The sequence below is a fragment of the Carassius carassius genome, chromosome 15, assembly GCF_963082965.1.
Source record: "Carassius carassius chromosome 15, fCarCar2.1, whole genome shotgun sequence".
Classification (NCBI taxonomy): Eukaryota; Metazoa; Chordata; class Actinopteri; order Cypriniformes; family Cyprinidae; genus Carassius; species Carassius carassius.
In genome coordinates this window covers 27476637-27501450 of record NC_081769.1, presented here as the reverse complement: position 1 = coordinate 27501450, position 24814 = coordinate 27476637, and the positions used below count along the sequence as shown (strand labels likewise).

Here is a 24814-nt window from a genome sequence, read left to right as displayed (position 1 = left end):
CCGAGACTCAACCCTGATTATTTGTTTGAATGATCACATTGTGTCCGGCAAACACAAATATCTCAAGAGATAATTACATTGAGTGGGTGGACAAACAACACAGAATTGAAAACAGAAAGAACACTGTCCATCCCACTTCAGACTGCGTTCATAGGTTGAAAAAACACAAGCGGTAAAAAACAAACAAACACAAAAATTCTGGCATTATTTACTCACTCTTATGGCAGGTCAGACCTGCATGGCTTTATCTCTAATGTGGAACAAAAAAGAATTTTCCTGGCCATGGTTTTCAATATAATGAATGTAAATGTAGACTGGAGCTGTGTGGATCTACAAAGATGATACATTATGCAAACAGACTTAAAGTTAAGTCATGATCTCAGTGAATATTCTCCAGTAGGCTGTTAACTGTTGCATACAATTCACTGAATCAGGGAGGTAAAGAATCAAATGAATCATTCAGAAAGTTTCTGTGAACTGGATCAACTGATTCATTTAAGGATCTAAAGCTAAGTAGCACAAAACACTAGAGCAGATTTTTAGAGAAAAAATAAATCAGACTTCAAATGGAGTGCTGAAATTTTATGGGAGAGCAAGCAAGCAAGAATGTAAGAAAGAAAAATAGTTTAGAATTAAATGATAGTTAACAGAATTTAAAAATAAGCTGACAGAATCTAATTTTTGGATGAACTATACCTTTAAGACTTTAATTATGCATTGTTTACGAAATCTCCTAGACACACAACAGCAAATGTGTGGTGCCATATAAATCAGTTTATCTTGCATTGTGACAGGAATTAGACAAGGACAGGAAGGTGGAGGTGCAGCTAATTATTTGTATTCCTTAATCTAATAACCATGCACATGATATATTGGAACATGACATCCTGTCTGCTTCATATTATGCATCCGTTGTACATGTGTTCAATGCGTGGACTCCACATGGGCTACGAGATCATCTTAGCTTGCTCACGTCCTACGCCTGGACCTCTGCCACAACCTTGAGTGTGTGCTCTGACACAGCAGCACCCTTGTGGATCTCTTGTTAGCGGCCGCACACCCACGCAACACGACATGCGTCACACCACACAGCCGCAGGACATGCATCTATGAGGCTGGAATTTTATGTAGCCATGTGTAAAATCTAAAATCATCAATAGAAATATATGAAAAATAATGGTCACCCTAATGGGTGTCAGGCTTGTGGGGATGCTCAAACCCATGAGGTCTAGGTTTGGATGGTTAGCATGACCCTGCAAGCCCCTGCTGTAAGATCTTGTCACTGCACCAACTAGGGCAAAAAGCTATTTTTTTTTTCATTATTTTTGAGAAACATTTAAATATAAATATGTATATTTAAATATATTTAATTTATAACATATATTTATTTTTTTATTATTTTTAGTATATGCATATTTAATAAAAAATAATTGAATTGTAATATTTAATTTAATACATTTGAATCTATTAAATGTATATAAAATGTATTTTCCATAAGAATTTATAAGTAATTGCTTATTTTTGCTCATCTTTGGATTTTAAACACACTTCCACACTCTATATGCCTGCACATCGAATTTCAAAACATATAGCCTTCTTCAATATATGAAAAAAAAAAAAAAAAATATATATATATATATATATATAACTTTTCATGGTAATTTGATATGGCTTTTAAATCATTTCCAGCACAGACTATGTCTTGATCATCATCTGCATGGCTAGCGTCTGTTTTGTTCCCCTTTTCCTCTGTTATCGATCAAATCAGGCTCAAGCATTTAGTGAACTGATGAAGGACTAGGTATGAAAATTGATTAATGGCTGCTTCAATGTCACTCGTATTCAGTGTCTATTTGAGGGAATATAATACTCTGTCCACAAACTGGCTATCTCCCTCCATCTCAGTGTCAGCATCAAGCTTAGCTGAGGTTTCTGTAACACCCAGAGAGGGTGACATTGAGACATGGATCTGTGCCTCTGTATCATTTATTTCTTTATTTATATATTTATGTACGTCTGAAAGCAAGTGGAAGTGCAAGGCTGCATGGGGGCTAAAACATAAAGATCGCATTTGGAGACTACACAGATGCCCGAACACACATACACACACTTACTAACATGATGTGACAACATTTGATGATGTGTGATTAATGGAGTGCAGAGCTGATGACTCAATGTGGAGGGAGGCACAAGGACACACGGCATGTAAGATTTTTTATCATCTGTGTGTGTGTGTGTGTGTGTGTGTGTGTGTGTGTGCGTGCGTGCGTGCATGTGTGTTCTGGTACAGCAGCTGTATAGAGAGGCCAAGAACTGCAGAGCACAATTTCATTCACAAAGTGCTATGGCTTTCTATAGCAGCATAAGGTATAGATTTACAGTACAGACCAAAAGTTTGAACACACCTTCTCATTCAAAGAGTTTTCTTTATTTTCATCACTATGAAAATTGTAGATTCACACTGAAGGCATCAAAACTATGAATTAACACATGTGGAATTATATATGGAATTATATACATAACAAAAAAGTGTTTAACAACTGAAAATATGTCATATTCTAGGTTCTTCAAAGTAGCCACCTTTTGCTTTGATTACTGCTTTGCACACTCTTGGCATTCTCTTGATGAGCTTCAAGAGGTAGTCACCTGAAATGGTCTTCCAACAGTCTTGAAGGAGTTCCCCGAGAGATGCTTAGCACTTGTTGGCTGTTTTGCCTTCAGTCTGCGGTCCAGCTCACCCCTAAACCATCTCGATTGGGTTCAGGTCCAATGACTGTGGAGGCCAGGTCATCTGGCGCAGCACCCCATCACTCTCCTTCTTGGTCAAAAAGCCCTTGATGCCTTCAGTGTGACTCTACAATTTTCATAGTCATGAAAATAAAGAAAACTCTTTGAATGTGAAGATGTGTCCAAACTTTTGGTCTGTACTGTATTTTGCCAGACTTCTCTACCGTATTACTGTATACTACAGTATATATACAGTATAAACATACATCAGTAGTACGTCAGTAACCACATGGTTTTTATGGCATTTTTAAAGAATGTTTGATCTATGATCAGAGTTGTCTAAAAATCTTTCAGTGCAGAACATTTTTATTATACTCATTTCTATATTTGTTTGCTTTGTTGAACGAATCCCATCAAGTGGAAGTTTCCAGGAGCAGAACCTTTAGCCTGATACCTTCACTGTGTGCACATCACTGTCAGTGCTGAATAAAGTAATGATTTAATTTAGCTTCCCTCCATCAAATCACTGTAACATGGATGTGACCCCTAAACCCACTCAGCTGTCATGTGATGCCAATTAACAGTGGCTGTTCCTCAGACAGCTTCTGGGAATGAAAAAAAAGGATTCTGGAGACAGGAATTCCCTTGAATGGGTCTAGTCCGGAGTTCTTGGAAGCCCTGCTGCAATAGCAAACCTGATGAAGGAATTTTAACGAAGGCACAGGAAGTGTGCTCTTCCCGAGCTAAATGAATTGTGTATGACTCTTGACCAAAAAAGGCTCAGTGACTTCCTCTGATTTTCTCTGTGCATCCTGCATTCTCCTAAAGGAAACTGATTTAATTTGAACACTAATTACATTAATTATGTTCAGTGTTTTACAAACTTAAATGGAGTTTAATTATATTGTAAGTGTAGAATATCAGTCTATAAATCACATTTAAAAAAAAAATTACCTGCTGAATGAGGCGACAGACATTAAAATTTTTTTTTTTTTACACCAATGCAATTCTGGCAAGGGCCCTAATGAATATGACAAACTGTGGAGAAATCATGACCCAATGGCTCAATGCTTCTAGTGAACAGAGACATTTCTAATTGATTGATAAGACCTCACCATGTCCTCCACTTTGTTGCCGGGGCAACAGAGGTTGGCGGACTGCTACCGTCTGCACGGCTCTCTGAGCGGTCTGGTCCAAAGCGAGCAGCACATTCGGATGCTAATTTCAGCAGGAAGATTGGGAGACGAGAGGAGAGAATGCTATCAGACTGTTTCTCGTAACAATGCAAGAGGAAGTCATTCTCCGATTAAAATGGACTGCCGCGGATTTGCGGCTTCCATCTCCCGTTCATATGCAAATAAGCACACTCTGATTGTTTCCTCGTATTTGAATGTGCTGCGCTTGCCCCTGAGGGGCCGGGGATTTTGCGGGTCATGAAGGAAGGGGTATTTAAATAGAGAGACATCCACTAATGTAGTGTAACGAATTAACTCAGAATTTGGCCTAAATTTCAGATGCGTTTAAATCCACGCAAACTTTATTTAAATTTGTCCTTCTCTTTGGAAAAAAAACGGACAATTAAAACCCGAGCCCATTTCCATATATGCCAACTTAGTTAAACTTTGACCTCATCGAAGAAAGAGGCGGGGTGAATTTTGAATATATTTAAGAGAAATTAGCATATATCTGCATAATAAGGAGGTGGTGATGATTATTCATGAGTCGCAAATTCTCGAGAGGTCGAACAATTGTGAATAATCCTTTAGTGTCATCACAGCGGAGCCACAGATGTGAACCGATTCTGTGCGGAATGAGGCGTGGATTGTCATATGTTGCGTAGGCTGATGAGTTTGATTGCAAACTGAGTGTGAACCTTTGCTTGCTGTGCTGTCGTGAGAGAGACCGGTGAGGAAGATGTTGTCAGTGCTTTCTGGGCAAATGTTTGTGTAACTCGTTCATGACATTAACGGTGCGTGGGCCTGACGTTAACAAGCTGGAGTGTGGTTAGGTCCCTGGAGCAACATGTTTCTTCTAAATTAAAGCCAGCTTATTTGTGCTCACATTCCTGCTGACAGAAAGAATTAAGAAAGGTACAGAACGGTGCTCTGGTACCTGTTTAGTCTTCGTGTGGTCCATTACACTTTGAGGTTTCTCAAAGGGTCAAACACAAGAACGATGTGGGTAAAAAAAAAAGTCTCTGGGAGGAAAGTGAACATCTTCATTCAATTCAGACAAATTATCTTCAAAAATAATTAATATTTTCAAACAGGTTTCACTGGCACTCTAACTGTCCGCCATTAATCCCGCCCTCACACTCACGCTATTGGTTAAGCCAGTGCTGCCGTGTCAGGTGATGCCAAAACAAACAAAGTCCATCATAAAGCATCAGAGAGCCACAGTATTTAGACTTTTCAGATGACTCATACTGGGATAGGAAATGGTGATGGTCAGCTTTAATTTAACCAAGTGGAGTGCTTGCTAAAATTATCTCACTTACAGTTTTTTTAAGCATTCTGGATTTGACCAGATATGGTCATGTCAACACTGACTCTTCCCTATGCTCTGCCCCCCTTGGTTACTGTTGCTAACTAAGACAAACTTTATACAATATCCAAAAGCAAAGAACTACAGGATTGTGGCATTGAAAAGCATTTATCTGCCTTTGTTGCATTAATTTAATTTACTGATGCTATATGTGTTCATTTGGGATTGAGGGCCAAATCCTCAAGCACTTCTCAGGATTAATTTAAAGATTTAGAAACAAAACAAGAAAAACATCTCTGGGTACCTTGTCCCACTATTATAAGAGCCCCAGCTACACTGTGGTGTTGTATATTTGGATAATGTCAATAAAACTGTTATCCAAAGATGCCCTCCATAGACATATATATATAAAAAGAGCAAAAAACTGGCCACTGGCAACAGTTGCTAAGGTAGTGAAGGGTCAATTAGTCCTTCTATTTTCACCAGTTTGACCCATTCAGGTCAATTAGCAGAGCAGTTGCGAACATAACAGGCATGTATTATCCCATTCACAGCCAATCATAGTGCTAAAGAGGCATTGCCTTGTCACATGACTTTTAGCCTCTTTCTTGCATTTACTCCTACACAGTTATGCTGTGCTTTAGGATCTAATGAGACTGCGCTGAATTCAAGCGAGGGGAAAAGAGACATGGCCTCCCTCTGAATCTTTATCTGAATCTTTATCTGCTCTTAAACATTGTTATTTCATTTAATATTTTAAGATTCAATATTTACAGGATAATTAGACAGCGGAAGCAGACAAGGCCTATGATTGATGACATGGACATGAAATTTTCATCATTCATGACACTGATTATTGACATGCTCACTTACTTCAAGTGTCCTTTGTTAAGTCATTCTAGTGAAGGCAAATGTTTATCATTTCATCAGTAATGATCGCTTTCTATTTCTCCAGCACAAAAGAATACTGTAGAACAAGACCATCTCTTTATTTCATATGAAATTCTGTTATTCAAAGAGGTTCTAATGCAAAATGTTATCGACTATGAACTTTAATGGCAGAGAGCACTCAATGCCCGCTTGCAAAGAAGGCTTAAAGCTCGCTCACTCACACTCTCTCTCTCTCTGCAAGAAGTATCCCTCCTACCTTTGATGCAGTAACTCTAACATATAGATCTTCCTGAGAGCCTAATGGGCTAATGCATGTGGTAATATATTTCTGGGTCAGATAGGGTCATGTGTTTATGTGCGATGATTGTGTGTGTGCAGAGTTTTCAGTGTAATCTTTGGGGCTTCCTTGTGCCTCCGCTGTCCGGATGCAGGGGATCTCAAACCCTTTCTCTAAATAGCCGGCATTCTTTCCCTCGCCCCAAGGGGCCCTGGGGGGAGAGTTGAGGGAAGGAGAGCAATGCTCGCCGTGTCCTGCTCTGGTCCCTGTGACAGCAGGGTCACGGCGTGTACTATCGATCACTAGAGTCAGGAGCGAGGCCGAGTGCATGAGTGTGTGTGTGTGTTGCGAACACTGTCTGCAGAAGAATCCAAACTGTTATTGAAATGCTATGAGACCTTTCCTACAGATTTGGAAAAAAATTGTGGCAAAACTTATGGCATGTGTGTCATGACATCATTTTCTTTTCTTTGATCTATCCATTAATGCATTTAAATTTTTAATGCATTAATACATTATAAATGTATTTACATTGAGTGAATACACCAAGTTTTTTTTTTTCTGTAATACAAATTTACTTTGATATATTTTACATAAACGTCTTAAATGCATGCATATGCAGTGTGCTCACACATGTCCATTTCCATAGCCTAAGCATAATCACAATTGGTGGAGGCAGGGGTTAACTCCACATACTCAGCAGGCAGCGCAAGAAAGCTGACCTGATAGAGGTCAGTCTCTCTCTGCGAAGAACAGCAGAGGAGAAATAATGAGAGAGAGAGAGAGAGAGAGAGAGAGAGAGAAAGAGATAGAGGAAAAGGCAGACGAACAGACAGAGGGAGGGAGAGGGGTTGGAGGAGAGAAGAGGTGGTCATTCGAAACCTATTTTCGAGGGCTCTCGAGGAAGTACTAATTGTTTGGTGACTGGAGTACTCTTTAGGGAAATGAAGGCTATCTGGGCGTGCAGCGAGGAGATAATGTGTGTGCAGATCACTCACCCTTTAATAAAGAGCAGAGCCCAGCTACGTACCAGCCAAACCTGGGATACGGCGGAAAGGAGTGGAAGCGGGAGGGAGGGAGGGATGGATGGATTTATTTGTAGTAGAGGAGGGGGCGGGGGAGAGGAGGAGACAGTTTACAGAAGCCAGGCTGCGGAAGAAGAGAGGGCCTGAATGGACAGATTACAGTCATTAGAGTGGTAGAAGACAGAGATGAGAGAGAGCAAAAGACAAGGAGAAGAAAGGCAGGAATTGTTTAATTAGCAGACAATACCTGGTTTACTCTTCTCTGTAAGACTTCAGCCTTTTTCCTGCTTTGATTGAAAGCTACAGATTACTAGCTATGGCTGGGCACAACTGCACTTCCAAAATTTACGTTAAAAGACTGGCAGCTGTGATTGCCAGAATTTTACCATAAAAAATACAATATCAACATTTTAGGTTTACATATTTAACTTAAATTCACAATTAAAAACCGTGCATCTCATTCACACAAACACTAAACACCTAAACACCATCAAGGTGACACATTCAACTGAAATAAGCAGTAAACAGTCATTTAACAACATTAGATGTAAAATACAACCCTAATAAACATAACTGGTAAGAAAAAACTAAGAAGAAACAGAGATATTTCAAAGAAAACAATTTCAAAGATTTGAAATGCAACACAGGGAATTCCGGAAATGTCAATTTACGGTTTTTGTAAATTAAATTATACATGCTTTTTCCACTTCCAAAAACGGTATTTTACCGATTGAAATGTCTATTACAGGTTTCCAGCCTGAATATTGGGGGAACTTACCGTTAACCATTTAACATTTTTGCACAGTTAAAAGAAATTAATCATATGCAATGATTTTTTTTTTTTTTTTTTTTTTTGCCATTATGTGTCTTAATAAGGACTTTGCCATTAGGTCAGTTTTGTTTCTTGTGTCATGACCCTGAGTATGAGGATGTTAAAACAGATCTAAATATGCAATTGTTACATTTTTTTTCCAGCTGTCCATTTGTAAAATTATAGTTAAATGATTAATTTTATCCAAAACTCAAAAATGTTCATCCTAAGTGACATATATATACACACACCACTAATCCACAACTACAACGTATACTGTATAAATACTTCTAACCAAAGCAAAACCTCAAGACAAACAGTTGTCAACTGATAACACATCACAAATGTAAATGTTATATGTGCTAATGTGTTTCAGACAGCATATGTGTAGCCTAATAGCACATCTATCATCAGACAATTTGTCTCCCAGGGTCTCCTCGCTTGACTTAAGTGGCACCGCTAAAGCTGAACGAATGAATGGGATTTGTTAGCGTGTGTGGCTATAGAGACGCCAAGAGTATGTGTATGTGTGTGATTCCTGCTGGAGTCCGTTGTAAAAGCAACATCATCTCTCCCTTTCCCTCTAATCCCAGCCCGTCTGACGGCAAAGTGAACGCCTTTGACGTTTCAAAGGCTTCCCTCATCATGACTCCTGACACACTACACACCCTGACGCGCTATCGCAGTGCCCCTGACAGCTGCACAAATTGGCTGAAAGAGGTGTCTGTGGCGAGCACTTTGATCAGCCGAGCTTTTGCTCTCTTGCGCTCGGTCTGTCTCCATCCCAGCATCGTGTTGCGGAGGCCAGGCCCCCAATCTGCTGAGGAGAACTGGGCCGGGTGGGTCTGATAAGCTTCCACTCACACAGAAAGCTTTTTGTGCAGTCAGATCATGCGTGTGTGCATGACTGCCTGAAGCCATGTCAGGCATGTCAGACACGCATATGGTGTGTATAGTTTCTGGGAATTGGGTGTATTTATTATATCCAGATTTCATGTAGGGTTCTGGCACACTAAGACTTTTGGGACAGAGTTATGTGTGCATAAGAGTTGGGGAACATTTGGTTTAAAAGTAATGCTATACAATATTATATTACATATTATTAAATATATATATATATATATATATATATATATCAAATTCATATATAATTCATTCATGTAATCATATTTTTTCTGCAAGCAAAACAGGAAGTTTTTTACGAATCAGTAGCAAAGCCGGAAGTAACCAGGATAAATTCTTGAACAAATTCTCGAGTGAATTACATGAAAGAGTGAAATGCTTAAGGTGAACTGATTTACTAATAATTCTGACTTTCCATATGGTTTGGGGGAAAGAGTCAGGGTATGGTTTACAATGAATCAATTCACTAAAATGACTTTCCAGGCCTAGCTTACATACACTCGACCATTTAGGAGTGCGTGTTTGTTCACTCTTTGGACTCGCAGAAATGTAGTGTTTGGTTACTACAAGATGGAAAAAGAAGCTTGTTACTAGAAATGCTCCAACAAATGAACAATTTTAATATGAAGGAAAATAAAGTTAAGCAGTGCCTCTAATTTTAGTTACCTACTAACAACACTGCTGGTATGTCTGTAATTGTTCAAGCAATGTGCTTAGGCCTCAACCATCTCATATTCATATAAAATCCCCTACTTTTTCGTTTGGAACATGAGGCATATATTTCCCTCTATGCACATGTGCAAAGTGTGTTTTAATGGCAGTCCTTCGTCTTCTATTCCCTGTCTGTGTTTTGTATTCCTGAGAATTCAATGGGTTCATTCATAACTGTAGCCTGAGGGACAGGGCTGTGTGAATTATATGAATGCAGAATCTATTCAAGCTGCGATAGGCCCGTCTGTCTGTCTGTCTTACCGCCTGTCTGGAGGAAATTGCAGGCTGTGGGGAAGTGCAGGTAATAGATTAATGCCAGGGGAGACTTGCCAGTGTACAGCACAACTGACAGCCAATGATTATCACAAACACAGAGAAAGTACGGGCCAGACACACACACACAGTTCATTACATAGACATCACTAGGAAAGCGCACACGCACATAAATAATAGCTCTCATGCCACAGTCTAACTGTCACAGTGATGTTTCTATATCTGACTGCAGTGTCTGTCAGAAAATATTAAACGCTCAGTGTGTATGCGATTCAAAAGCCTCACTGAATCTTAGTTAGGGTAGAAGCCATATTTAAACTGACGCAAATTCAAACAAACTGTGAGGGATAGAAGTACACTGTGAAAACAAATCAAACTTACGAAAAGTTCTACTAACCAATGTAAAAACGTAGCCTGAAAAAAATAATTTTTAGTAGGATAAGTCAGTTTAATTTTTTTTGTGTGAACTGAACAAAAATACTCTAAACATGTCGTTAGCAAAAGATGTTTGGTTTACCTTATTTATATAGTCAAGTAACATATCCAAATGTTCTCCCAACTTTTCATATAGAGTCATCTGAGCAAACAATTTTACATTGAAGAATATTGCACAAGTTCCCAGCATGCAATGCAACATGAAAACATTTTATGTTATTTATTATTAAAATATTATCATTTTAAATTTACTGGCTTAATTTATGCTGCTGCAGCTGCTGTTGCCACTGTCAGTTAGCTCTCATGTGGATCAGAGTTCATATTTTAACTGATTTAAAATGTGTTGATCCTCACCATGGTTGAGAATCGTGTGCTGAGTTACTGTATAAGTGCATCTGTTGTTTAATACATTTGTCTATCAGCATAAATATTTGCCTTCATTTTAAGAGGCAAATACTGCCCATATTATGGTTAAGGCTTTAAAATTATGATTGTACAATCTATTGAATAGATTGCAGATCTCTCCCTCACAGCCTTGTTTTATATTAAATATGGTGTTGACTCTCACTAAGGTTCATTGACTCATAAACTCTTCACCTAAAGGCATGTGTTTAAGCTCACAGTGGCTAGAGATACACATTAGATATTATTTTTTGTTATCTTCAAGTCATAAGATCTTACTGTTCCAAAGTGCATATTATGGTAATCTAATATAAATCATATACATTTTTAATAACAACTTATTATGCCTTTTTCTGTCTTGCAGCAGTCTTATGCCCCGCCCCCTCCTCCCATGGCTCCGCCCAGCCCCAGCACCAATAGCAGCAGCCACAGTGCAGCGGAGCAGCTCAGTAAAACCAACCTGTACATTCGGGGCCTTCCGCCGGGCACCACTGACCAGGACCTCATCAAACTCTGCCAACCGTAAGTACCTTTTCCCAGATGTCCCCTATCTGTCGCTGCTTGTTATCCTCTCTCTGTCAGGATTGTCGTTCTATACACCTAAATGAGCAGTCACTCTATACCTATTTATAGTTGCAAAGACACAGGTGCCCACATACAAGAACTCATGCAATCATGTAAATGCACGCACAGAAGATCAGGGAAACGAAAAAAGAAAAAGTCGCCGTGCTTGGATACAGAGAAGAATATGGCCCATAAATGGCGATGGCAAGTCAGCATCATTAGAGAGTAGGGAGGTCATTGTGAAACGCTGTACAAGAACCAGGGGGCAGCTTGGATAATCTTCTTCTCAGATGACTCATGCAAATGTAAATCCTGTGTGGGGGCTTTCTGCCTTAAAACCTAAGACATTTACTCTAGTGCCATGACCTTCTGTGAAATTTTCTGAATTTCCTAATTTTACCCATATATAGTCGGCCATGAAAATATGGATATGGGGTCAGCAGTTTCTAAGCAACGTTTAAATCAAGGACTGCTTTGTCTTGTGGACCCTACGCAGATGACTGCTATTACCGGGCTGAAATTAGTTCCCAGAATTCATTGTGACTGTATTTTAGTTAAAGTTTGTTTTTGTTTCTTAAAGGGAAGAAAAAAAAACTGAAATGCATGCCACTTATAATGCTGCAAATGTTAACATCGAAACTCAGGGGGTAGAATGATGAAACCCCAAGGCACAGCCTCCCACAACATCTCTCAATCTCTCTCAGGGTCTCGGGCTACCATCGTCCAGGTTAGCCCAAGGCCTGAAGCGGGATTGGAATAAAAAATTCATGATTATAAAAGTTTTATTAGCTGCGGCTGCCGTGCCAAATGGGCAGTAGCATTTTGGAAAGGTCAAAGGGGTTCGCCTTGGGGCTCACTTTTGGAACTCAGCAGAAAAAAAGAGTGTCCACAAACACACTTTGCATTTTTTTTTACATAACACCACAGTGATTAAGATGCCATGCATGCATATCTGGCACCCTGGTGTCGCGATCTAAAGCTTACAGCTGCGTGCATGCATACGCACACATTTTGTGCACATGCACACACTGTTAGTGACCCTTTTACGTCCTCCAGTGGCTCTGCTGCAGTGGTGGGAAGGGCAGTGAAAAGTGCTTCTGTCAGGCTGACATTTCGGAGATCTTCTTGTGTGATTCCCCGCGGATGATTGGCAGGGTTTTGAGGCTGAAGGTGCAATGGGGTTATACTCTAAAGGAAAAAACGTGGCCTCAGCAGAATCTCAAACCTCAGCCATGAAAATGAGCCCTTCTAGTTTTCAGCTTGCCGTGCTCACAGTTTTTTATTATTATTTTTTTATTAGATTATATGATCATTGAGGAATGGCACGTTGTCATGATGTAGATGCAGAATGTTTGCGACTTAAACATAATAGTTTTTACTTCTCAGTTATGTTGGATTAGAAGAGGTAAAAAGGTCAGATTGGAAGAGTGTTGCATTTACTGAGACAAAAAACTGAAAATGTACCACGGCGTTTTCATAAAAGGCCTGAATATGAATCATGAATTATTAATGAAGGCCTTTGGTGTATACATCGTCATCATGTTTATGTGCTTTCATTATGCATCTGCAATTGTGTGTGCGTGTGTGTGTGAGTTTGTACAGTATGTACGTATGTGTGCTGGTGGAAACCAGAGGGCGGAGAGTCATGTCTGTGAGCCAGTTCATTACTTTTCCTTTCCATGATTCGATATCATGGAGTATTAACCCTCAGGACACAGCATTTTACAATACCATTTAAAATAATTGCATTTCATAGCCCCTCATTATGTCTCTGATTGTAATCTAATGGTACAGAGAGAAAGTGAATACAATCCAACTCGATTCTGCTCACACTTGGAGCAAGGTTTTAAGGGATGAACTAGAAATTTCATTCCGGCTAAGTTATGTATGTTTTATGCCAACTTGTCTCTTAGTATATGTGAAATGTTAAACATTTTTACTGACCTTTTGCAGATGAAGACAAAAATTAAGCAAAAAGAAATGTGCTGTACCTCCCCTAACTATTATGTTTTACCTATTAAAATCTTGGCTAGTTTGATTGTTTTATCTACAAATAGATAATAGGACTGTATAGGTTTTTGTCATTTTTAAGTTCATTTTGCAGTATTCACAGATTCAGATCAGTAGAGAAAATGTAAAAAAAGCTGCAGAGTAAAATTCCTTAATGACAAATAAACAATTTAGACGAATGAAACATACAGTGATAGTATAGAACTGTCTTATAAAATTAATGTGGATAGCACATCTTTTCTACTTTTTATTTCATTTCATTTTTTTTAATCTCGTATTTTAATTAATGATAAATGTTTTGGTTCATGTTGAAAACTTTTGATTCTGAATTTGAAACCCTAAAAGAGACACGATTTAAGATTTCTAAAATGGCTTTTTTCAAGAGCAAAATATAGGGAGCAGGAGATTTCATTTGCTTTCCAGTTAATCTCATTGCTGTCTAGGAGAAACAACTGAGATATAAAATTGATATCATTTGTGTTTTTTTTTCCTGTGTGTGTGTGTGTGTGTGTGAGAGAGAGTATGATCAAAAAGTAATTATATTGCTTCTAGTGGCATCTTGGCATTCAGCGGTTCTCATTTTCCTGGTTTTATTCTGTACTCCTCTCCTATATATATATATATATATATATATATATATATATATATATATATATATATATAATAGCTAATATATTTTAAATTCACTGAAAACCATCCAAGGCTTGCTGCCCAAAAATGGCACCCCCTCCTTTGTTCTCTGTCTCTCAGCCTGATTGACTAACTGAGGCAGTGGAGGAATTGCTCTTGTGTACAGGGCTGCCATATCTAGGGGGGCCTCTGGGGTAGGATCTCATTTTCAGTCGGCAGAACCCCCCCTGGGCTCAAATAACTCAGGCATCCAGAGCATGCAAACCATTTCTGTGCCAGTGACAAGGCTATAACAGGTCATGGTTTTTATTTCAAATTGTTGCTTTCTTACAGTACATTTGTCGTCTTCTTTTTCTACTCTTATGATTTATGTATCCTTCTCTGTAGAAATGTCTAATCACAGGGAGAAAATCAGGCTAGTATTTCTAATGATTTGAAGACTGATTCATAATTCATATTTTTTAACTCGAGTTTTATTCATGTCTCTGCTGTAATGTAATGCAAAAGAGAGTATGGTTCAAAAAGCATTCGGTGAGCGTGCTGATATCAACTCTGTATCTAGTGCACTCTCAAAAGTAAACGTTTCTCCAGCGACTTTTATCCAGTTTTACCAAAACAACAATTCAAATCTTTAGTATTTAGTGTCTTGGCAGTCTGTTCTTTACTCAATGCTATCATTTGGAGAGAGCACACAAGGTTTATAGGCAACTAATAGGGTGGCTCTCTGTAGTTTTTAATTAATTATTGTAATTTTACACTACTATTTAGAAGTTTGGGGTTGGTAGGTCTTATTTGTTTCATCAAACATACAATAAAAACAGAAATATTGTGAAATATTATTACAATTTAAAAGAAAACTTTAAGTATATTTTTAAATGTAATTTATTCCTGGGATGCAAACTTGAATTATCTTCAACTTTACAAGATACGTTATTAATATTAATTTGTGAATTTAAAGTTGGCAAGAAATTGTTATTGCTTTTCATTTTGTACTGTTCTCTGAGATCCACTTATAATGTTATCAAGATTTTAACATCAAAAAATGAATAGATCATAATTTGGAACCGCCTTCTTTAAGATGTTTTTGGACTAACAACAAAGTTTTGAGTTCTGAAACTTACAGGATGTTTTTATAGTATAATTACCTCTTATATGTCAAAAGATCAAGGGAATTTTTTTTTTTTTTCTTTAAGGATTGCTTGCTTACTTATGCCATTTTAGTACTGTGTTTGATTACCACTTGATTTCAAAAATCTAAAATTTGTGTCCTGAACCAAAAAGAATAATTTTGCAGTTAGACCTACTTCAATAGGTTTATGTTTTCTTGGTGCAGGGTAATGTCTCTATACTGACTTCTTCCCTTATGAGACTTCTCTGCAATATCTGTGGTTATTTCTCACCGCTGTTATATTTTTCAACCTAAAAGCAGCAAAATGTCTCCAGCATTCAGACCTAACCTGAGGTCAGATGAGTGGCTGACTCCTCTTGAAGCTCAACTGCCCTGGGTATGTTCAGAAGAGCGTATGAGGGCCAAAAAGCTGCTAGCGATCAAGAGTCGTCTTGAAGTATTTGTAAACTCAATCTCTCTGTCTCCCTCAGTATCACACAGCTCCTGTCAATAGTGTGAGGTGGGAGAGGAAGAGGAAGTGGGAAGCTAAGTCAAAAAGTACCTAAACACTCGGGATAAAGGTGTTTTAGACTGGATTTGACTGACACACTCTCTTGCCAATCACTTCTACCAAGGACAAAAAAAGCGATGCAAGCCTTGTACAGTTAGCACGGCTCCTGTTGCGTTTTGGATGCACAGACCTAGATATACTATAAATAATAAATAAAGTGCACTAATAATGTAAAAAGCATACTAATTTGCTAGTATAATCTACAGATTGCGTGTGTGTCTGTAGGCTTATTCCGGGTGATTTAACTAAGATTAACTGTGCACATCCACATTTGCAAATAAGTTGGTCACACCTGTATTTAAAGAAGAGTTTTGCATTTGGTAACTTCACCAAATGTTAGTCATGTCGCTCTCTCTGGGCTCTCACTGAATAATAGGACACCTATGGAGTCCTCTGCAAAAACAAAGAGAAAATTCCCTTCTCTAAGTGTTGGTTTAATGCTATTATTTTCTTTTTTCAGACAGTTTAGGCAAAATGTAGAAATGTAAAATGTCTGCCACTGCAATTAATAAATATTAATTGTAAACACGTCATTTATTTACCATATCATTTAAGTATGTGATATAATCACACATTATAAAAAAAAAATTGAAGTTTATTTTAATTTAATAATAAAAAAACTGTTAACTGGTTAAGAGTAATTTCCATTTCTATATATAATGAACAACTCTAATAGATCTAATGGGACATTTTACTGTTAGATGTATAGATTTTGGATGTAAAAATGTAACAGTGTTCTTATAATTTACAGTGAAATACTGTCAACTGACATTCCCACTATTACTAAAGGGATATTTCACCCAAAAATGAAAATGTGGTATTTATCTGCTTACCCCCAGGGCATGTAGGTAACTTTGTTTCTTCAGTAGAACACAAACAAAGATTTTTAACGGTTGCAGTCATATAATGGAAGTGGATGGGAATCACGGCTTTGAGAGTCAAAAAACATACACAAACAAAACCAAATTAAACCCCGCGGCTCGTGACAACACATTGACATGTAAAGACACAAAACGATCACTCTGAGCAAGAAACTGAAAAGTATTTATATCATTTTTACCTCTGATTCACCACAATGTCAGAATTGACCTGAACGCATCCTGAGTGCTTCTGAACAGCTGACACCTGAAACGTCTTCTTCTTTTTGCTTTACGGCGGATCGTAGACTTATAAGTCCATTACCGCCACCTATTTCTCAAATGGACCATAGACACTCTATCTACAACCTCAATTAAGAGTGTCAATGGTCCACTTAAGAGATAGGTGGTGGTAATGCACTTATAAATCTGCCATTACATGCCCTGGGGGTAAGCAGATAAACATAATTTTCATTTTTGGGTGAACTATCCCTTTAATATAATTATGTTTCTTTATAATTATATAACTATCTATATAATTATATTTCTCCTGTTTTTGTTTTTGTACACACACACACACACACACAACAAACACACACATATATATATATATATATAAAACATTATTTCAGATAATGAAATATACTGTTTAGTACTATTAAAAAATCCTGTAATATCTAAAACGTTGCTACTGTTTCGGCGACAACAGCTGCTGTTTTTTACTGTAAATTTCACTTCATGTGGTGAGCAGAAATGCTGTATTATAAACACTTTTTACATGATTTTTTGCTTGTATATTGAGTCATGTCTAAGCTTAGACATTTTTTGTACTTTCTATCAAGTTTGGACGAGGCTTTATACATGTAGACATTCAGTAAATCAAGGCCATAGCGCTTTAGGAAAGCGAATCCTCCTTTTGCAAAGGCACAGGGCCTCTTTCTCGAATCCAGCGGCGCAAGCGAGTGTACAAACAAACATCAGATGCTTATAACTCACGGCACAGAAGTGTCGAGCGGCTTGTCAGACGAGACAGCTGCATTGGTAGCCAATTAAGAGATCCTACACACCCACCTGGATAGAAGTTGAAAGAATGCTGGTTCACATCTCTCGGCACGAGACATCAAACGGTCCGGCATCCGTGGCTGCCGGCGCTCTGGGGAAAATAAAAACACAGATCAGAGTGTGTGACGGCCCTTTGAGAACTGTCATTAGCACTTCACACACTGCAGCTGAAAGCTTCCTACACAATGCACGTTGTCTTGACAGTGATCAAATCAGCTGGGATCTACTCCCAGCTTGGGCTGTCACAGCATGTCGAGCCGTGTCGCGATCTTTCAAAAGTGCGTGTGTGGATCTAGAAATATATTTATCTTCATTGAAAGTCATTCTAGGCATTTTGGTTAACCTCATGTGGTGTTTACAGTTTTTGTGTTCATGTTGATTTGATTTTGTATGCTTGTGGGTTGACTAAAGTGCTCAGAGGGTTCAGTGTGTGCTGCGTTGGAAAGGGTGGTGGCGTGTGATCGGGCCTGTGTGTGTCATTTGTGGGCATCTCTTTTGGACCTTTTCTGCTCTGGTCAGTGTGGAGAGATGGTTCTTTTATCCAGATGAGCAGAGTTAGAACATTGTGATCCCACGTTCTGGCTGAGCTGTGGTATATGACAGTAGGGTTTTGGTGTGTGTGGTATCAGCAGTCTAATTAAAGCTCTCTGAGGATCTGTTATTGTAAGGGCGTTGTTGCCTCCTTTCTTTCTTTGATTCTGTCTGTCACCGTGTTGTCTTCAAGTTATATTAATAGTTGTGAGTTTCTTCACCAAGATTTGAGGCGTATAAAATGTATTTAACATAACTCCATAAATCTACTCTGACTTTTATTGTCCCTTAAAGATTCCAGTACATTGTTTATAATGGAATATATATGTAGTTGAATTTTCAGCATCATTCTAGTCTTCAGTGTCACATGATCATTCAGAAATCATTCTGATATGCTGAGTTGGTGATCAAGAAATATTTATATGCTGCATATATTTTTCTAGAAACCACAAAATATTTAATATTTGTATTTGAGCACACCTTCCACCTCAATGTTTCTGCATTAACAAATTGCATCAAGGAATTCAAGTTTTGGCTGGCGGCAAATTACCTTAAATTTAACTCTGATAAAACTGAGGTAATTCTGATTGGGTCTAAAGCTGTTGTATGTTAGCTCGCTGGTCAACTGATAGATCTAGATGGTGATCTGATCATACCCTCCACTAAAATTCACAATCTTGGTGTTCTCATTGATTTCATTCAGTAATCACATTGGTAAAGTAATGTTTAAAAAAAAGACAGCTTTTTTCCACCTACGTAATATTTTGCATATTCGATCCTCTCTCAGTCAGCTGAATGCTGAAACTGTTATACAGTACATGCCTTCGTCGCATCTCAACTAGATTACTGTAATTCACTTCTTAATGGCCTGTCAGCTAATAATATAAAATATGATATTACAATATGTTCAAAACTTTGCAGCTGGCTTGATTACCCACACACGAAAGAGCGATCACATTACCTCCATCCTCTATGACCTTCATTGTCTTCCAGTTTCCTTGCGCATAAACTACAAAATACTAATACTCACTTATAAAGCTCTCCATAACCTTGGTCCTACATATTTTTCTGACTTACTTCTGCCTTATGTTCCTGCCCACTCGTTACGATCATCTAGTGAGGGACTGTTAGTCACCCCTAAGTGTCGTCTGGTGACTATGGGAGCTAGAGCTTTCAGTGTTGTGGCTCCCAGATTCTGGAATGCTCTTCCCCAAAACATCCATCAAGCATCCTCCCTTCTCTCCTTCAAAAACCTCTTAAAAACACATTTTTACTCTTCAGCTCTCAGTCTGTAATTTGTAATCTGTTATGGATGTTTATTTACATTCTCATGTATCCCTAATCTAACTTTGTAAGTGGCCGCTGTATATTACTGTCAGCTCTTGGTTTTTGTTCTGTCCTCTGGTATTGATGTTTGTCTTTTTATGTTCCTTAAATCCTGACCTGTAAAGTTTTGGAAAGGTGCTATACAAATACAAATTATTATTATTATTATTGCAAAAACCACAAAATGTCAAAAAATAAACCACTACATGTATATATATATATATATATATATATATATATATATATATATATATATATATATATATATATATATGAACGTTATAAAAAAAAACACATAATGTAATAATATTTCACCGTTTTTTTATCGATTTAATGCATCTTTGTTATCTAAAATATAAATATATCACATATATATATATATATATGTGTGTGTGTGTGTGTGTGTAATTAATTAAATGTGATATTTATATTTTGGATCATGTTTGATGTATTAATTAGATGTTTCTTTTAAAGCCCATCTAAATGTGACGTTTTTTGCACACTATATGTGACATAAGTGAAATAGCATATTTAAAATGTAGGACAGCACTTTATTGCATCATGAAAGGTGACAGCTGTGGCATTTAGTGTCATCAATGAAAAGGAAAGCTGTTTTAGGGTAGTCCAATTTAAAACATTTTAATTTTTATTTTTAATGAATAAGATATTTCTTTTAAAGGAGTCACCGGATGCCCTTTTTACACAAGTTGATATGATTATTTAGGGTCTTAATGATAAGACTATAACATACTTTGGTTAAAATTGCTCAATTGTAGTGTAAAACAACACCCTTTTTACCCTGTCAAAAACAGTTCTTTTTATAGCTAAACGTTTTGGTGCATGTCCCTTTAAATGATAATGAAGTCTGCTCATCTCACCCCTCTCTTCCATGGGGTGACGAGCCGTTCTCTGAGACTGTTATCTTTAGCAGCATTCATCTTGGAATTTGCTAACTAGCATATTATTAGGAAAGTTGATTTGCAAAGATTCATTAAAAAACCTTATACTCACTTCTCACTTCGAAACAATGACTAACTGTGTCCAGCTCACTCAAGGCGGTTCTAAGGACATAAAGTAATTTAAAATGCTATTTTTGTTCTCGTGGTTATAATATTGCTGTATATAATAATCATCATATATCATAGAGTAGATGATTTACTAATATTGTAGCATGCAATGTCTCTCACTGTAAACCAGTTGGCTCTTTGGCTTGATGTTATATAAGGTTGAATTCTTGGCACAACAGCCATCCACGAGGGGAACTCCATGCTTGAGGTTCTGAAAGTTTTCAACTAGTAAACACACTTGAATCTTGTAAAAACACTTGAATCTTGTTCTTAATCAAAAGTCAGCATCCATAGAAACAGTTTTATGTTGATCGGCAGTAACCCTGATACGCAATCATCAAAACAGTTCTATTGATATGCATTCCAGAAAAACATTCCTGCTCTTGTTTAATAAAAACAAGGGTTCAGAACTTCATTAGTGTGACTTATAACACTTGAGATTTGCGAGCATGAATTTTACATATGTGCACACTGTAATAAAATGCATCCGATGCTAATTAGCAAAGCTCATGCGTCTTTGGGTGCTGACCACATTTAGACCACATTAAAGAAATAGTTCGCCGCAAAATTCGACTTCTGTCATCATTTACTATATATATATATATATATATATATATATATATATATATATATATATATATATATATATATATATATATATATATATATATATCCGTTATTTTAAATCTATATTATACCCTGGATGACAAAACCAGTCATAAGGGTCCATTTTTGGAAATTGACATTTATAAATTCCATTGATGTATGGGTTGGATAGGACAATATTTGGCCAAGATACAACTATTTGAAAATCTGGAATCTGAGGGTGCAAAAAAATCTAAATACTGAGAAAATCACCTTTAAAGTTGTCCAAATAAAGTTCTTAGCAATGCATATTACTACTATCAAAAATTAACTTTTGATATATTTATGGTAGGAATGTAATGTACAACATATATTCACAGAGCGTGATCTTTACTTATTAAAACAAATATCAGTAATTTTGACCCATACAGTATTTTGTTAGCTATAGCTACAAATATACCCTTGTGACTTAAGACTGGTTTTGTGGTCTAGGGTCACATTTAGCTATTACGTATGTTATTTATTTATTTAGTTAGTTATAGTCTAGTAAAACTAAATAGTAAAAAAAAAACTAAAGCTATTGAGTTTGGGTGTGTGTAAATGACAGAACTCCTTATCTATGTCATTAGCGGTTCATTATAAAAGATTTGACAAAATGACAAAAAATTACATTATCGAAATACAATCAGTGTTCAAAACTGTTCTTACCCCAATCCATTTTCTAAATTAAATGACTTTGAAAGTTTTGTGTTTCAGCCACAGGCTGTGATAGAGAGGCCAACACATTCCATAATGAACCTTTAAACCTGGGTAGAATAATGTCACATCCCAGCACTGCTGCTCTCCATCAACTTAAAACTACCCTGAAGTTCATTGTGGAGTGTTAGCGCGATCAGGACGTTTTGCCAGATGTTCTCACAGTGAGCTCCTCCACCTTTGGCTACAATGTTAGCTGTGTCATCCTGACAAATGATCCTAAAGAGCATTACGTTAACCAGAAAGTACGGCATTGGGGTCATTAAAGTTTTTTAGGTTTCAACAAAGACTTTCATTTTGTTACTTATAAATTCAAACCATAGTCTCTGTCTATTAAACATTACCCCACCTCGGTAGTTCACAATGATTCATTTATAAGCATCTAAACAAACAAAACAAGACAGGCACATGATTACAGGGAAATTTCACTCCCTGCACCCCCTTATTGGCTGCAAGAGAACTGTTTGTGAGGAAACCTTCCTGTTCGTAAGTTTGGTGTTAGCGAGACATCCGTGTGCATGACCGCAGCATGGCACTGGCTTGCGGAAATGTTGCCAGTTATGTTCCTCCCTCAGCTCCACCCTCGACCCACTCACTCATCTGAGATGCCTGTGTTTGTCCAACCACTTGTTTTGCAAGATGAAATGCCAGCAAATCAAGCGTTTGAGTCAAATGGTTCTCATGTGTTTCCTTCACTTTGGTCCGCTACATGCTTTCTCCAGCAGAGCTTCTCATTTTCATGTCTTCCACTCTCTGTTATGTGGTTGCTCTTGTCCCCCAGGCTTCTACTTTGTTTACTGACAAACCATATTGACGGAAGAAAAAAAAATCTAACAAAACCAGTATTGTTTCTATAATGAGTTTCTGCGACCCCAGAGTTGTGATTATCCATTTTCGCAAAAAAACATCCTCCCACACTTACTCCTTGTGTGATGGTGTGAATTGCAGAAGACTTTGTTGATAAATTCACACTAAATCTTGTACGACGGTTGTTCTTTCAACCTCGCAGCATTCTACGGCAACTTACGATATTTATTTGTAATTCTTCTATGAAGCTTTGACGTTTACGGGCATATACGGTATATGAGATGAATTAGCTGCCATTTTCCAGACATCAGCAGTACAATGCCTCGATGGGAGGCTCTTCTCACGGTGACAGTGAAATGATCTTTCCCTTATTAAACGCCTCCATCCTTATAAAGGTGGGTAATATAGTCTCCCGCTTTTACCTGGAGGTGGGAGCCACATTAAATATTAATTAAAAGTCACTTCAGGAGCGCCACGCTTATATCAGTCTTCCCGGTCTTCAGGCGGAGACGGAAGCGAGAAGTAACTTTATTACCTCCGTCGTGGATGGAAGGAAGGCAGTAGGGGAGGAAAAAGGGAAAAGAGGGACTGCAGAGAGGAAAGAGATTCATCTGTTGTGCAGACACTTTCGTGATTCTGCGATGAGACTGATTTTGCAATGTGAATAGGGGTTTTGTGGGGCAGAGACAGAAAAAAGAGAAAGATTATTAGAAGAATACAAGAGTAGGCAACTCAGTGCTGTGAGTTGAGGTGAAAAAGTGAAAACGAGGCTGGGGATTGGGGCTCTGTGGTGCTTCCAGCTTTTAATTAAATCACTGGGGTTTGAGACTCACATCCTGCACCCAAAATCAACCTCCCCTTGTTTACAGTGTCCTGTTAAGGAAGGTATTGATGTATCGATAAACATCCCTTCATCAAGGTTTTAATGAAGCTAAGCTAAATCTTTATTAAATGTACTCTTTAAATTAGGTTCAAACTTTTTAATTGACTAAGTTCGGAGCAGCATTGCACTTGGGTTTTTCGTCAAGTTCGGGCACTTGGGGTTGACTTTTATTATTTATATATATTTTTTTCTCATGTGAAGGTCACATTAAAACATGTCATATTTTTATTTAAAATCTTTTTTTTCAAATATCTTTTATGTATAGATTTTTATCCCAGGCCTCAATGAAAATCTATTTAATAAATGCATGTTATACATCTTATTGTGAATGATTTACAGGTCTATTTTTTATTATTTTTATTTTTTCTTGTTTGATAATCTGTTCAATTTGAATGTAAGTCTGAGTTGAATGTATATAAGAGTTGAATGTAATTTGAGATATGGTGGAAATTATATTGTGGTGGAAATGTTCATGGTAGTTAAATAGACAAAATTTAATTTCAGATTTTTAAATTAATGCATTTAATTTATAAATAAATGAATATTGTTGAGTTTAAATAACTACATTTACAGTTGTTTTGTCAACTTATGCAAAAAGTGTGAAAATATTGTTCAATAGTGTGTATTTAAGATGCATAAAATGCTTAGTCTAAAACTGAGTTTCATGCAATAGATTCATATGTACTTTATCTAGCTTGCTTTCATTTGAGCTGATCCTGTTGTTCTCTTTGTCCTTCGCAGGTATGGAAAAATAGTGTCAACAAAGGCAATCCTGGACAAAAACACCAACCAGTGCAAAGGTGAGTAGCGCAGTCAATGTCAGCTCGTATTAAAAACACGTTCAGAGAGCATTCACAGTCTCACTTCAAATAATCAATAATCCTTGTAAAATGACAGCTTTTGAAAGACTCTGATTAGTCTAGAATTTGTCTGGAGAGGAGGAAATGCATTAGCATGATTGTGGGTGAAGTCTTTACAACCGGATAAGACGTTAGCGTGACTAACAGTGTTAGACACGGCAAGGAAAAGCACAAGGTTCCTCCTGTGTTGATTTGAAAAGTCCGGGCCTAGTTGTGGTGGTTTAGAAATAGCCATGGGGCGAGGGAAGCGTCCGGCAG

The 24814-nt window shown here is 37.5% G+C and overlaps 1 protein-coding gene across 1 annotated transcript in view; it reads left to right on the top strand.

Moving 5' to 3' along the window:
• The window catches only part of LOC132158744 (RNA-binding motif, single-stranded-interacting protein 3-like), a 129675-nt gene that overhangs the window by 17771 nt on the left and 87090 nt on the right, over window positions 1-24814 (top strand). The window contains exons 2-3 of the mRNA XM_059568291.1: window positions 11304-11461; window positions 24438-24496. Of these exons, the coding sequence (XP_059424274.1) occupies window positions 11304-11461; window positions 24438-24496 (217 nt within the window). The remainder of the gene's footprint in view (window positions 1-11303; window positions 11462-24437; window positions 24497-24814) is intronic.